This window comes from Carassius carassius, chromosome 40 (genome assembly GCF_963082965.1).
Source record: "Carassius carassius chromosome 40, fCarCar2.1, whole genome shotgun sequence".
Classification (NCBI taxonomy): Eukaryota; Metazoa; Chordata; class Actinopteri; order Cypriniformes; family Cyprinidae; genus Carassius; species Carassius carassius.
Window position 1 is genome coordinate 15,984,605 of NC_081794.1, and position 12,573 is coordinate 15,997,177.

At 37.6% G+C, this 12,573-nt stretch overlaps 1 protein-coding gene across 2 annotated transcripts in view; it reads right to left on the reverse strand.

The window, feature by feature from the left end:
• Positions 1 to 306: 306 nt before the first annotated feature.
• LOC132122217 (homeobox protein Mohawk-like) overlaps positions 307 to 12,573 on the reverse strand; it is a 33,477-nt gene continuing 21,210 nt past the window's right edge. Inside the window, exons 6-7 of one of the 2 annotated variants that reach the window (XM_059532210.1) lie at positions 2,591 to 2,624; positions 307 to 2,443 (exon numbers count right to left, since the gene is read on the reverse strand). In XM_059532210.1, the coding sequence (XP_059388193.1) occupies positions 2,254 to 2,443; positions 2,591 to 2,624 (224 nt within the window). In that variant the 3' untranslated portion in view covers positions 307 to 2,253. Of the gene's footprint in view, positions 2,447 to 2,590; positions 2,625 to 12,573 lie in introns of both variants that reach the window. The other variant, XM_059532209.1, reaches the window with a different exon arrangement.

Consider the following 12,573-nt stretch of genomic DNA (forward strand, 5'->3'; position numbering starts at 1 on the left):
ATGTTACCAGTCAAATCTCTGATCAGGTTTTATATGAAGAAGGATTTCAGAGGATTGTGCAGAAAGTAAATGCTAATGATGAAACGCCAAGCAACATCTTGTCATCAAAAAAACATTTTTATTTAATGTTCCGTTGAAGTAAACAAGGTTCCTGGCGTAAAACTGAACATTAAAAGAAAATCAGAGAATAAATGTGATATTATGCATTCCTTCATTGGATAAACATCCAGTCTCTAAAAAAAAAAAAAAAAAAAAAAGTATATAACTTAACAAGAATAATAAAAAAAATCAGACTATTATTACAAGTTTGTTTTTACAGTCTTTAATCATTTGAAATGTTCTAAAGTGTGCACAAAATAGCTGTTTGTCTGTCAGGTTCCTTTAGTGTGCAAGGGAATAAAAAATACAAAAACAGAATTAGTAAAACTCAGATTGATGCTTTCTCTTCTCTTTGTTCTCTGCAAAGCCCAAAAGAGATTCACACGTGATTTGAAAAAAAGGGGAGGAAAATTTGATTTCAAAAGCAGATCAGATCATACATTTTCCCAGTTTTGTTTGGACATTTTCTAAAAATGTGCTACACTACTCTGCTGAGCAGGAAAACAGGGACATATTGCCTATGAATTATAGTCTCAGTGGATGTTTGAGAGTATTATTTTTAATATCGAAAAAAAGGCAGGAGGGTGTAGTCAGATAAGTGCATGCAACTTTTTGAACAAGTCTCTTTGGCCTTCTCACCACAAAAAAAAAAAGGATAACCAACATAAGATAGTTACCTCGCTCACTTCAAAAGTGGCTTTTAATTCTCTAAATTACATACATGGTGTCCATAACTCTAATGTAAATAACATTTGCATTAAACGATTTCTTTCCATTCAGTCAATACAAGACTAACACAGCTTGGTTGAACCAAAGGCAAAAACAAACTAAAAGAGCTAAAACCGCAGAACAAACAAAAGGAGATTGCAAAAAAGGTTTGAAAGTTCACTGAATCAGAGATGTGGTAATACTGCTATGGTTTGTGTTTTTTTTTTACATGAAAGTGTCTCTCGTACTACTTGTAAACAGCAATTTGAGAGTAATTCTAACCATCTGAGAGAGAAAAGGGGATTAAACATGACTGGCCAAATCATTTACTGCCTCCACCGAAGAACCTTGTTCAGAGTAGAAACACGAGAAGGCAACACCATAGGTTTAGCACTGATAATGGATTCATAAATATCCCTTTGGGTCACAGTCCTCATCTCAAACAGATACAGACCAAACCTTGAAGTCTGTCTCTCTCTTTCTCATTGTTTGTCTGAGATGATGTGCATAACTGAGAGTGTATGAGCGGAAGCAGAGACTAACCCACCTAACAAAAACATGTTCTAAGAACGTTTCATTACATTTCTCTGAACATTCAAAACATCCAAATATTATAGAAATGTACTCTGAACGTTTTGCAGCGAATAGCAACTAGAACTTTTTAGAAATGAAACATTCCATGAATGATAACGTTTTTGTACTAATGTTATTAAAGACAACATAAATGAACAAATGTGCTTTCAACATTACCGTAAGAATGTTTGTTGCCAAAGTTTGGAGAACGTTGCTTGTTAGCTGGGAAGGAAGGCCAGGAATTTGATGCTGGCTGACTGAACTTATCTCTCTGCTCAAGGCTATTGTTGGCAGGTGACAGTTGAAGTTTTCCATTTTAGAGACAAAACAATGTCGTAGTCACAGCCACATGAGATTTTAAGACAAAACATGCAGAAATGGCCTTAGGTTCACGTGCATGTCTTTGTGACTTGCGCTGATTTCATTTTAAGGTCATCGGCTCCTGTAGGCTGCGAGAAGAGTGCGCTACACACTCCTCCTGTCGTTTCAACCCTTTTATTTCATTCAGAGAGGACAGGAACTGTACATTCTCACTAATCTCTCCTTTGAGATGCATGAAGGCACTTTGGTGCAATACAATACAAATTTCTGATTAATATCAAAATAAGTTAACATTGCAAAAGTGTCTCGTTCAGAAATACTGTCGTTACTGATAATTCATCAACACTTATAAAAAAAAAACTTGTGCAACCCAAATGAAATGCACAAATCGGTGTACTAAACAAGTGCTGCATTTCAGGGCACTTCATCGTACTCATAATAACAATAAAAACAAAGGAACCAAAAAAATCTTTCATTATCAGTACCACAAAGTAATAAACAATATTCAAAACAGCTGAATTCCAAAAGGAGAAGAGCGGGATCTTCTGCGCATTAGTATTTGTGCAGGATAGGCACTTTAACAGTCTTGATTTCAGCTATGTGTGAGGATTTCTGGATGATGCAGCTGGTGGTGGCAGCGGTGGCCATGTCCTTGGGTTGAGCCAGGTTAGTGAGGGCCATGGCTGCGTTGATCTCCCTCCAGTATGTCTCGTCTTTCCTCTGTCCCTTCTCCTTCTGCATGCTTCTGTTAACATACAAAAAGCCTGTTACCGAAAGATGCTCAGTAGCTGTATTCAAAGTCATTCTTACATACTATATCTGAAACCCAAAGTCTGAAATAATGTGAGGGGCTATTTTTTTTATGCATGGCAGTTCTCGTTATACGCACCTGTCAGATTTATTTGATCCGTGCTCCAAAGTCTCTGCAAATACAAGCACAGGACAAACCCAGTGTCAATAACAAAACACTGTATCTTAATGCTGCAGATGTGAAAAGTCCGAGTAAGATTGTAAGTAAACATTCGGAGGACTTGTTTATGTGTAGGTCTGTGCTACTTGTGTGAATGGAGAGAGGTGCTTCAGTAATTGAGACTGTAAAGGCTTGTTTCCATTTACTCTGTGAATGGTGGAATCTTCCATATCCAGATGCTTGGCACAATGATAATGTGTTATTTGTTAAATGCAGAGGTCAGCAACACACTTAGGGCTAATTACTTAATGATAATCACCAGTTCCTCTACCACACACGCACACTCACTTGTGTGTAAAGGTGTGTAAAGTACTAACAAATTAAACATTTTTGTAGGTAACACATGATATATATTTAAATTATATGTGAAAGTAAAAATTAAATAATCGTCTTTTACACTGTGTCTACACTGGACACGAGCAGGGCGCTGCGTGACAAAATATTATGAGACTCACTATAATCAGTGATGCTGTCTACACTGAATGTGGCACGACACGACAAATCCCAACTGAAAACTGCTGCTGCATTCTACTTATGACGTACTGACACTAATTTCAAATGATTTTCAACGGTAGCTTTGTCGTGTCCAGTGTAGACAGTCTTTAGCTATTGCTAAATTAGTTATATTTAGTTGATACATTCAGTTAACCGCAATTTTTTTATGTTTTTATCGGTTTCTACAACAGAATAAAAAAGTTCATTGAATTTTTTTAATTCTTACTTCATTTCTTGAAATTCCAATTTATATCTTGCAATTTAAGGTAACATCTCACTTTTTTTTCAGAGGAATTGTGATTTTTATATCTGAGAATTTAATTTCTCCACTTCTGATTTTACTGTATATTTTGTGATTTCTTTCTTTCTCAGAATTGTGGGTTTATAACAATTTATAGCAATTCTTAGTTTGTGTCTTGCAATTTTGAGTTAACATCTTGTAAAATCAGAATTCGGTGAATTTCATCTCAAAATTAAAACCTTTTTCTTAAAATTGTGATTTTATATATCACAATCTTGCTTACAATTCCGACGTTCTCAGAATGGCATGTTTATAACACCATATCTATCTATTCAGATTTCAAACAGTTAGTGACAGGTGGAGAAAGAACAGAACAAAACACTGGTCAAGAATTAGAAGTAGAAAACAAAGATTTGTAAAGAAAAATGTTGATTTTTCAAAATAAGCCAAGAGGAGACTGGTTTTCCTTTGCTCCTACATTTCTCAGAAGCGCATGTGCGACACATACGTCTTCCATCTTCCGCCTGCACATCTTCCAAGTCACACAGTCAGCAGATGTTAGAATAAAAGTGTTTGGTACGTTTGAAATGGATATTTATCTTACAAAAACACATGGATTCGCTACAGGAGGCCTTTATTCAGCCCCCAGAGCGTGTGAGGGACGTTTTATTACAGATGTGTGCACTTTATTTCAGTTCTTCTGAACAGCTGACAACAAACACCTGCTTACCCCCATTGAAAGGCTTGGAAAAGCAAAGACAATTTTTAATATAACTTCGATTGGATTATACTGAAAGAAGAATGTCACATATACCTAGGATGCTTTGAGGGTGAGTACATCATGGACAAATTTTCATTTTTGAGTGAAAGAACCTTTTAAATCAATAATGAATTATGAGGCTGCTAGTCCTGAATTGCAAGTACAAACTGCCCCAAATAACAAGCATGTCCTTTTTCCTCTTAATGGACATGCATAAACCTGCAATCTTTTAAAATGATTGTAAAGAGATGTATGATATTATGCCAGGCTGATTTCTTACTGGACATGACAGTTATGGTTTAACATGCCTCACACTTTCATCTAGGATGACTTTTACAGGCGATGAATCATTCTCTAAATCCAGATCAGGGTAGCATTTGTTCAGTGAGTTAAACCCCATGCCTTTATTCCGAATGTCTCGGTTCTCCCCCCTGAGGCAACGCTTCTCATGGGTTCACCTCATCCCATCCCAAACCTTGTGCTCACACACACCCCTTGGATCCAGAACGGACATTGGAGCTCTGCCTGAACACCTGCAGGGCCAAACAGCACCTAATCATCCCCAACGGCTCGTCTGAGCCGGTGTTAAACTTGTTTTTCTGTAAAAACTGTTCACATGTGCGCTGAATGGTAACTGGATGTTGAGGAAAGGCCAGCATTACCGCCTGAGGCTGGTGTGAGGCTGATTGGGAAATATCCTGTTGTGCTCAGCTTGTTCAGTAATAGTTTTACGCGGCTGAGAATGTGTGTGTTAGTCAGAATAACAGTGAGCTTCTCTTGAAACTCACAGATGTGTTTGGGATTCAATTAACCAAAGCTGAGTGTGTGATTGCGAAACAAGTAGTCCATGTGAAGATGGAATGATTAAAGATTGTCCGTCGGGAAAACTCGCCTTAATTCATACAGTCTGAGTTTCATTTCTCTTAGTATTTTTCCGAATAATCCCATAATGTTCCTGTCACAATATTTAATGTCTTTTTTTTCTTTAACTGTATTTGTGTCAGGTTCACTGCGCTGATGTACCGTATTTTTCGGACTATAAGTCACACCTGAGTATAAGTCGCATCAGTCCAAAAATACGTCATGATGAGGGAAAAAACATATATAAGTCGCACTGGACTATAAGTCGCATTTATTTAGAACCAAGAGAAAACATTACCGTCTACAGCCACGAGAGGGCGCTCTATGTCTTCAGTGTAGACTAAAGGAGCACTGAGCAGCATAGAGCGCCCTCTGGTGGCTGGAGACGGTAATGTTTTCTATTGGTTTATTTCTCTTGGTTCATTTCTCTCGGTTCATGTCAAATTAATTGATAAATAAGTCGAACCTGACTATAAGTCGCAGGACCAGCCAAACTATGAAAAAAAGTGTGACTTATAGTCCAGAAAATACGGTATCACTTTTCTCTTTCTGTATCTCTCTATATTTACAGGATTTGGTTGTGGTGGTTGTCTGTTCTCTATTGTAGAGAAGCTTTTGCTTTCAGAGGGCTTTGTGATTTGCTGTTCCTATTGCACTTGATACAAACAACACATCTAGATCTGTTTTTTGTCAAAAGAAGATATTCAGTCCTTCACTGCACATGCCCATAAACATTGAAATTATTACACCCCCCCACCCCACCCTGTATTTAGCTCTTCCAAGTTTGCTTTTCTCTCAGTCTCGTAACTGTCTGTTCTGTCTTGGACAAGCTCATTTATCAACGGTATGAATATGATGATAAATACAAACAACATAGGCTGCTTAGAGACTGATACTGTGAAAATCCAGGTTTGGTTTCCTAAAAATACCAGCTCCAGGAGTGAATATGTGTTTGATTTGGACAGCATTCAGATTGTGTGATAGAACTGTTGCTTTTGTCTTTCATTATTACCACAGTGACAGTAGCTCAGTTCACTCTCTTGGCAGTTGTACAACTGGTTTCTACTGACAACCTCTAGCCTAACAAATAAAGACAACAACATTCTCCCGTTCCTCACTCTTAAATCATGGCCGGTAATGGTATCTATTCTACTAAATAACATGAATCTCTTGATAGTCAGGAATAGAAGAAAAGAAAGAGACTGAGGGCAAGATGTAAAGCCTCTAGAATAGAAACATCGATCAAATTTGAAAAACAAAAAGGAGAAAATTAAATTTATGCATTTAGCAGATGCTTTTATCCAAAGCAACTTAAAGTGCACTCAGGCTATCAATTTGTACCTATCATGTGTTCCAGGGGAATCGAACCCCCAACCTTGCGCTTGATAGTGCAATGCTCTACCAATTGAGCCACAGGGACACTGTTAAATGAAAATGAAGAGAAATGGCTACTATCATGACATTTTTTTCTGCATCAGTTATTGTGCAGAAATACAATATGCAATGACTTCAACACATCTTACATAATGAGCAGTTTAATTTATAAAAATAAGTCATTTGGATTATTTTAAGGGCTTAGTTCACCCCAAAATGAAAGTTAGCCTATAAATTACTCCCCCTCAAGTCGTCCTAGGTGTATATGACTTTCTTCTTTCAGACCAATCCAGTCAGTTATATTAACCTTTTCAGTGGTGAGTTTAAAACTTTCTAGTGGTCCTCCTAGAGTGAGTTTTTTTTTTAGAACGTTTCCCCTTGCTGTTTCCATGGCGATGTTTCATGCTTGTCACGCGACACACCGCAGCCACAATAACACTGAATGACAGATAAATCGTTTTTATTTAGATTTTCCTTTTTTATTTAAAATATTCAGCGCTGTTCAGAGAGTCGTGTCAGTCGGATTAACAGCACATGAATTAATCAATTTCTCCCGGAATAAGTAATAAGTGGCCGGCAGAGCCGAACAGTAATGGAGTATATTTACTTGAGTACAGTACTTAAGTACAATTTTGAGGGATCTGTACTTTACTCGAGTATCATTTTTGGGGAGTACTAATGACTTTACTCAAGTACATTTGAGAGGCAAATATTGTACTCTTTACTCCACTACATTTCTATCCATAACCGTAAGTACCCGTTACTTCTTCGGCCCCATCCACACGGAGATGGACCTTACCCCAATCCAATCTTTTTTTCCCCTCGTCTCAAGAAATGTCCACAAAACGATGTATGTGACCCATACTCAGAATTTGTGCTCTGCATTTAACCCATCCGAAGTGCACACACACAGAGCAGTGAACACACACACACACACTGTGAACACACACCCGGAGCAGTGGGCAGCCATTTATGCTGCGGCTCCCGGGGAGCAGTTGGGGGTTCGATGCCTTGCTCAAGGGCACCTCAGTCGTGGTACTGAGGGTGGAGAGAGAACTGTACATGCACTCCCCCCTCCCACAATTCCTGCCGGCACGAAACTCGAACTCACAACCCTTCGATTGTTAGTCCGATTCGCTAACCACTAGGCCACAACTTCCCTTCCCACGTCACTTTCACTTTCAGTGTGTTCACTACTCACTGCTATGTGTGTGCACTTGAATGCAGAGCACCAATTCCGAGTATTTCACTTTTATTCACTTTGTATCTCTCTTTCTCTCTCTCTCTCTCTCTCTCTCTGTTTCTCTGTGTGTCTCTGTCACTCTCACTCTCTTTCTAATAACTTCATTTAATAACTGCATTAGAATGGTATCAACGGCTCAAGCCTCCAATACCAGCTTTAAAATTATGTTTTGGAACTAGCAAAAGAGGCACTGGATGAGATGCGAAAGAAATAATCCTACTCTCAATAGTGATTTTTAAGTTCAAAAACCAGACGAATGCGTTTAAATATATCATCTGATCGACTTAGAGGTGTGGTAACGATAGTATAAGCGGAATAATTGACGCAGTTGGCGTTGTGGCCACATCACCACCTCGGGTGTGCATTATTTTTCTAATAATTCAATCCCCCGTTGTCAATTATTCTTTACATATACACTGAACAAAATTATAAATGCAGGACTTTGTTTTTGTCTCCATTATTCATGAGCTGAACTCAAAGATCAAAGACTTTTTCTGTGTACACAAAAGGCCTATTTCTCTCAAATATTGTTCACAAATCTGTCTTAATCTGTGTTAGTGAGCACTTCTCCTTTGCCGAGATAATCAATCCACCTCACAGGTGTGGCATATCAAGATGATCTTGGAGGTGAAGATGCTGGATATGGAGGTCCTGGGCTGGTGTGGTTACACGTGGTCTGCGGTTGTGAGGACGGTTGAATATACTGCCAAATTCTCTAAACGCCTTTGGAGACACCTTATGGTAGAGAAATGAACATTCAATTCACGGGCAACAGCTCTGGTAGACATTCCTGCAGTCAGCATGCCAATTGCATGCTCTCTCAAAACTTGTGACATCATTGTGCTGTGTGATAAAGCTGCACATTTTAGAGTGGCCTTTTATTGTGGCCAGCCTAAGGCACACCTATGCAATAATCATCCTGTCTAATCAGCATCTTGATATGCCACACTTGTGAGGTGGATGGATTATCTCGGCAAAGGACAAGTGCCAACTAACACCGATTTCGACAGATTTGTGAACAATATTTGAGAGAAATAGGCCTTTTGTGCACATAGAAAAAGTCTAAGATCTTAAGGTTATGAAAAATGGGGGCAAAAACACAAGTGTTGCATTTATAATTTTGTTCAGTTCAGTGTATGTATATATATATATATATATTAGGGGTGTAACGATACGCGTATTCGTATTGAACCGTTCGGTACGAGGCTTTCGGTTCGGTACGCGGCACGCATTATGGACCGAACGGTTCGTTGGACTAATTAATTATATTTGGAAAATAAAAAAAAAAGTGAAATATAATGATATGCGTTCAACAAGGTAGCCCAATAACCCAAACGACGTAACAGGCAACGCCCCTGACACCCCCGAAGAAGAAAAAAACACCAACTTATGTTTATGTTAGGCTACTCAGTCAGGCGCTCGCTCACTCAGCAATACAGGCTGAAGGCGCGTTGCAAAATGACCAATGCGTTTAACAGGGAATCCAAAGTGCACCCAAACACCAGACCTGTTGGTTATTGGAGGATCTTCTATTTCTGGTCTGTTAAACGCATAAGCCATTTTGCAACGAGCCTTCAGCGCGTACTGAGTGAGCGAGCGCCTTACTCTGTAGTGCAGTGATCCTCACTATTTTTTTCACAAGAGCCACATTGGCAGAGCAAAATCAAAAGGCGAGCCACTTTTACGACAACATACTAAGTCACCTTTGCAAATGTGCATTTCTACATATAAATTGGACATCCCACAAAAAATAAATAACACGGCCAATACATTTTCGTTTAAGAACAGATTTACTTTAATAGTGGGATGAGCGAAAGCTGGCATGCAGAGGTGGAAAGAGTACAAAAATATTCTACTCAAGTAAAAGTACCATTACATTAATGAAATTTTACTTAAGTACAAGTAAAAGTACCAGTCTAAAAAATCCACTCAAGTAAAAGTAAAAAGTAGCTCATTTAAAATTTACTCAGAGTAAAAATTACTTAGTTACATTTTAACCAGTGGGAGGGAGTCAAAAATGGGACAGGCCAAGGGTGTCAAACTCAGTTCCTGGAGGGCCACAGTCCTGCACAGTTTAGATTTAACCCTAATTAAACACACCTGATCCAGCTAATCTAATCATTTAGGTTTATTTGAAAACTACATGATATGTGTGCTGGAGCAGGGTTAGGGCTATGGCCCTCCAGGAACTGAGTCTGACACCCCTGGGATAGGTCTATTAATCTCAAACTAGTTGTTTTTAATTAAAGGAATCAGTTATTTAGAATAATAAAACATTTGGGCTGTTACCAGGCAAATCAGTATCAACAAACTCATCTTTTCAATACAGAGGAAATGCAGAAGCTTCATCGGACGTGACATTTAGATGTATTACACTGTTTAGTGCAGGACAAGAATGCATTTAACCTGCAGTTACAAATGCATGAATAAAGTTTTGATATGCCAGACATAAAATGTTGAATACTCATTTGAAATTATAAAAACTTAATTATAAAAAATAAAAAAAATCAAAAGATACTTTAAATGTGAAATTAAAATGGCCAGTATGTGTCAGCTAGTCACTGTTAATAAGTGAGTCATTGCGATTGAACCAAATCATTTAAACAGTTGATTCATTCAGAAACGAAACACTGTCATGTTGCTCAGAGATGCAAAATTTTGCTTTGGTGGCTGTGTTTGGAATAAATTTTTGTTGTAGAAATAGAGCAAAAACAATGGCAATATGGTGTCTAAAACGCAAGTCTCTTAGTTTACTGTCCTGTTGTAAAAAAAAAAAAAAAAAATATATATATATATATATATATATATATATATATATATATATATATATCAGTGGCGGCTGCTGGTCTTTCAAAGAGGGGAAGCTCATTTTCGGCCTACATTATAACCCTCTGATGGTCTTCATTTGTAGTGACACTCGGGGTCTTTTTGACCCCAGACAATAACATTTCATTTTGTAATAGTAAAATATTTACATTTTTTACAAATATAATTTTACTCTGTTCATTTATGTTTTTACTAAACTTTGTACAGTTTTTGGAGGATTTAAATCTTTTACATTTCTATAAATAAATAAATATTTATTTAAATAGGCTTTTTTTTTTTACAAAAAAAGAAAAAAGCATTTCAGGTAAAATTCACTTCATAAAAGACCCAGATTTCTAACTTTCATACATGGGGATACCATGGATAATTTTATAAGGTTTAATGTAAGATTTTTGCCCATTTTTGGGGAAATTCAGTTTAAAAATTGTAATAAATCACTTTAACCACTAGATGGCTATAGTGTGTGTGTGTGTGTGTGTGTGTGTGTGTGTGTGTGTGTGTGTGTGCGCGCACATTTTCAATCTGTCTTAGTTACCAATTTAATTTTGTGGTGGTTCTGCATTTTACAAATATCAAGAAATATTGCCGCAGTTTGTCTTTCGAATACACTTGAGAAATCCGCGATCATGGGACTGAGCGTGAAACAGCTTCGCCGACTTCTTATGGTGCAGACCGCTGTCAGTCAAAAGGAGATCGACAGATCCTCCAATCATCACGCGGAAGCCCAGTCTTCATTCACCTCCAGAGACGCTGAGCGTCCGTGGGCGGGACATAATCGCAGCATTTATCCAATGACCGTCTAGCTTCGGAGCACTGAAAAAAACTGTTCAAAGCAGCCCCATTGAAGTCAATGGACGCTCGGCTTCAACAGGGAAATGCACTGTGACGCTACGGGAATGTATGAGAAGAAAATCGAGTCAGCCGACATGTAGCTGATTAACACAATACATAATACACAATAGTACATATTTGACCGTTGGGTTTTTTTTACATTAGAGGGGAAGCTGAGCTTCCCTTGCAGTCTTAAAGAAATCCCCACTGATCTATATATATATATATATATATATATATATATATATATATATATATATATATATATATATACATATATATATATATATATGTGTGTGTGTGTGTGTGTGTGTGTGTGTGTGTGTGTGTGTGTGTGTGTGTGTGTGTGATTATGATTTTTAGAGGAAAAGACAGCATTCTTTGTGTGATTTTGATTCTAAATGATTTTGATTGATTTCATTCTAAATGCATTTCAACAGACTGAATCACACAGTGAAAGAACACTCTAAATGCGCGCGTACATCATTAAAACAACAATTATGATATTATCGCAGACAATATATATCGCACACTCCGCACCAGTCTTTTTGGCTAATTAATTAATTAATTTTTGGCTTTTGTGCAAAACCTCTTGCTAAAATGTCAAAGCATCATTTTAACCACCAATGCAATGACGCAATTATTTAGCTCACCTCTATATGCTTACGTGGGGTTGATGTCTTGTCGAGATTTTATAAACTGCTAGTTTGGTCTCCCTAGGCAAGCACAGCATACACAGCATAATAGAGCATACATATGGCCAGGGGTTCACTTCATTTCCTTGAGTTCAACTTCAGAATATGACGGGGTTTCGTTTTCAGCGGTGTCTGCACCACTAACGCCTGTTTTGTCCGTCTGCATCTTTCTTGTGATTTTAGCGCCAGTTTGCCCTCCTGCCCATTATTTACTGACTTTTTTTTTTACTCAGTAATTAATGTGTTTTAAAATGTAGCGAAGTACAATACTTCAAACAAAATATACTTAAGTAAAAGTAAAATTACAGATTAAAAAAAATACTTAAAAAAGTAGAAGTACACAAAAAAGCTACTCAATTACAGTAACGCGAGTAAATGTAATTCGTTACTTTCCACCTCTGCTGGCATGCATGTCAAACAAAATGCCCACAAAAGAAAAAAAAATCTCTATGTTTTCAGTGCTGATGCATTCATGTTACATTTAAGGGCACCTAAAAGCTGTCACAACGAACCGGCAAAATTAATGATTATGAATATGTAAAATATAGCAGAAGACAGTTAATTTTTTTTTATGTC